Source organism: Cynara cardunculus, assembly GCF_001531365.2.
Source record: "Cynara cardunculus var. scolymus isolate 2C chromosome LG 6, CcrdV1, whole genome shotgun sequence".
Taxonomy (NCBI): Eukaryota; Viridiplantae; Streptophyta; class Magnoliopsida; order Asterales; family Asteraceae; genus Cynara; species Cynara cardunculus.
The window spans coordinates 1,866,360-1,869,796 of record NC_037533.1 but is presented as its reverse complement, the minus strand read 5'-3'; the positions used below and the strand labels follow the sequence as shown (position 1 = coordinate 1,869,796).

Here is a 3,437-nt window from a genome sequence, read left to right as displayed (position 1 = left end):
ACCTTGACTTTAGTTGACACATTTCTAAAGGATTGTTTGCAGGGGTTCTTTCAAGAACATATAACTTCTTTCATGCCTAAGGACGACTCTTAGGAAGCAAAACCATTTTTTTATTAAACCTGATAATTTTTTCCTTATCAAGGATAGATCATAGTGTAAACAAGGATAGGTTGTTCATGTTTATGTTTGAAGCGGAAGCAAACATCTACAAAATTTCGAGTTCAATTTCAGTAACTTTTAAAATCTCAAATTAAATAATTAACCTTTCAGGGCTTAGGGTTTATGGAGCTATTGTAATTTAAATTCCATTTTTATAAATATATTTTTTTAAAATAATAAATAATCATAAAAATAATTAAATTTTCTTTTTACTAATTGATTATACAAAATCAATTAGTAAAAATTAATTAACATATATGAACAAAATGTCAAAGGGTATTTTGGTAAAAAGTAATCTATCTTTGATACACGAGTTGTCAGACATATGAACAATTTGTGTATATCCTCAAAACACATCAAACAAAAAAGATTAGACATATGAACAACTTGTGTATATCCTCAAAACACATCAAACAAAAAAGATTAGACATATGAACAACATGTGAACCGTATGAACATCTTCTGTATATTCATGAGCCAACTCTGTTGTATGTACATGAATTACACAAACGACCTCGGTATGATACCGAATCACATATATGATGCATTGTGATACCATTGTGGTATCATCAGAGGACGGTGGCCGGAGAGAGAAGAAAAGAGAGAGAAGAGTTTTAAAATACCTAAAATGTTCTTGCATTAAAATTTTAATTCAAAATTACTAAAATTATAAATTTTCTAATTTATCTATTGATTTGTGGTTGAAATTAGATCTCACAGTTACTACAAACTAATTAGTTCTCATTTGATTAGACCTTATATATATATATATATATATATGTATGTATGTATGTATGTATGTATGGGGGAACGTTCAAATAAAAACCACTCAATTTGTAAAAACCGTGAAAACCTCATTCAACCAATCATAATTTTTCATTTTGTTCATTTTTTGTAATTATGAGAGATTGATTAACCATTTTTATTGTGGAGAGTGTTAATCATGGATATTATCAACTTCATTATTTTAATTTTAGAGAAATACATGAAACAGTTTTATTAAAATTTCATTAAATATTATATGAAACAATTTCATAACCATATATGAAACAAATTCATCAAAAAAAGTATTATATGAAACAATTTCACAAGATTAAACAATTTCATGAAAAAAAATTCATAAGATTAAACAACGAAATCGATATATAAGGATGGTTTGTACGATTTTTACAAATAAGAGTAGTTTTCATTTGATCAGTCTTGTACATGTATATATATATACATATTTTCCGTAACTTTGCATGTATATATACATATTTTCCATAACTTTGCATGCAAAGGGAAGCAATGGCCATCCACTAATCTCTCTCTGCCATCCTCCATATCACCCGCCTATACATTTACCTATGAATCCTACCCAACATCTCTCTGCCATCCTCCATATCATCCGCTTATACATTTACCTCTGAATCCTACCCAACATCTCTCTGCCATCCTTCTTACCGCTGCTTCTGCTGTTTCCGATATCATCAACCTCCTCCAGATCTCTCAAAGAAGAGAAGAAAACAGAAACCCAAATTAGCAACAACTCGGACCTGCATTTAGTTGTGGGGTTCGAGTTGTATGGAAAAGATCAAGAAAAAGACAAAGACATAAGTGCGAGATTTGAATTCGTGTAACCCAAGAACATGGATTATCGTCCATTAGACATCACGGTGATCTCCGCCAGTGTCCTCGAAAACTTGTTGTTCTTCTTCAAGGTCAAAGTGTACGTCGTTGTTTCCTTGATAAACGGCAAATCAATCATTGAAAAGAAGACCCATTCCTCCCACGGCCGGAACCCTAAGTGGAACCACCGCATCAAGTTTTCGGTCCAAGAGTCAGCTATCCAAACCAGCACCCTCCTCTTTGTTCTGCGCCAACACCGCCTATTCGGTGACAAAGAAATTGGCGAGGTCTCCATCCCGGTCCGGGAGCTCCTTGAGACAAACTCCGATTCCGGCACCATGGAACATGTCGTTGATTATCAGGTTCAATCCATCAGAGGGAAATCCAAAGGTACTTTCACCTTTTCACACCAGTTCAGAGAGAGAGTTCCGGCAGATCAAACCGTCGTCACCGGTAGTTCTCATCCTCCTCCGGTTAATCAACAAGGGATGATGCCTGCTTACCCTCAATCATCGTATTCTGCAACTCCGGGATACTACCTAGCCACCCAATACGGTGGCGCGTGGTACCAACACACGACAACTCCATACCCTACCCAACAAGTGGGCTATAATCAACAAGTGTAGCAGTTAAATTGTTTGGCATGGAAACCTAGAGCAACGACCATCAAAGCTTATATTGATTTTCTTGGTCTAAACCTTAGATTAATGTGCATTTTGGGGGTGTTTCTTTCTAAATAGCAAGGATATATAAATTAGCCATTAATGCAGCATACAAACGTCTGACGTCTTTATAGTGGTATTAGATATTGTAATTTTATTTTGTTTGAATGAACTTGATAGTGGTATTCGATGAAATTTTTTAATTTTTTATTTATTATTTTTAAGAAATTCGTCACAAGTTTTTCGCCGGTAATTTTTAATGGATCACCGGCAGATTGATTGACCATCATCGACGGATGATTGAAAATCCACGGGTGATCATGATTACTATCATGATTACTGGCAACAGTTTCTCCACCGTATACGTCAGTGATACTTTTTTCGACATATTACCGATATATTTTTCTGTCGTAAAGCTGTATTAACTTCCTACCGGCCTTTCCGTTCTTATTGCTAGATATTGAACATTTTTTTTATTGTATTATTATATTTTTGTGATAATTTTGAATATAATTTCTTAATTTTGAGAATAGATATACTAATGCTATAAAATTATAGGATTTTACATATTATATGAAAATTTATAATTTATAAGCAAATATTGTTTTTGAATTGCAAAATCACCAAACGATTACCAACAGTTACGGGCAAAGCACAATTTTCCATTAGTAATCGATTAGTAAAGTCTTCTCGGTTATTTGTTATATTGGCAATTTGTGATTTATGTGATAAGCTCGTTTTTATATGCATCTTGTTAGTAGAAGTAATTTGTTGTTTAAGTTTATTTCATGTTTAGAATAGTTTTGAGATCATCTAAGATGTTCAATCATGAGTTGAAGTTGAAAATTGTAACCTTTGACAATCTTTAAAAAAATCAAAGCTTAGTGATGAATTTTTAAGACATTGAAATCATCATGAAAATGTTAAGATGTTTGATATTGTATGTTTCTTGGTATCATTAAGATGTTATTAGATGGAATGAAGAAGAAAATTCCCCGCCAAACATGT

At 32.9% G+C, this 3,437-nt stretch overlaps 1 protein-coding gene across 1 annotated transcript; it reads left to right on the top strand.

Moving 5' to 3' along the window:
* The first annotated feature begins 1,787 nt into the window (after positions 1–1,787).
* LOC112514733 (protein SRC2-like) lies at positions 1,788–2,393 on the top strand. The gene has a single exon (XM_025121332.1). The coding sequence runs from the start codon at positions 1,788–1,790 to the stop codon at positions 2,391–2,393; it is 606 nt and encodes a 201-aa protein (XP_024977100.1).
* Positions 2,394–3,437: the final 1,044 nt, after the last annotated feature.

Bases quoted from the DNA above. Each gene is read 5' to 3' on its own strand.
- LOC112514733 (XM_025121332.1), top strand. From the start codon at position 1,788: ATGGATTATCGTCCATTAGACATCACGGTGATCTCCGCCAGTGTCCTC.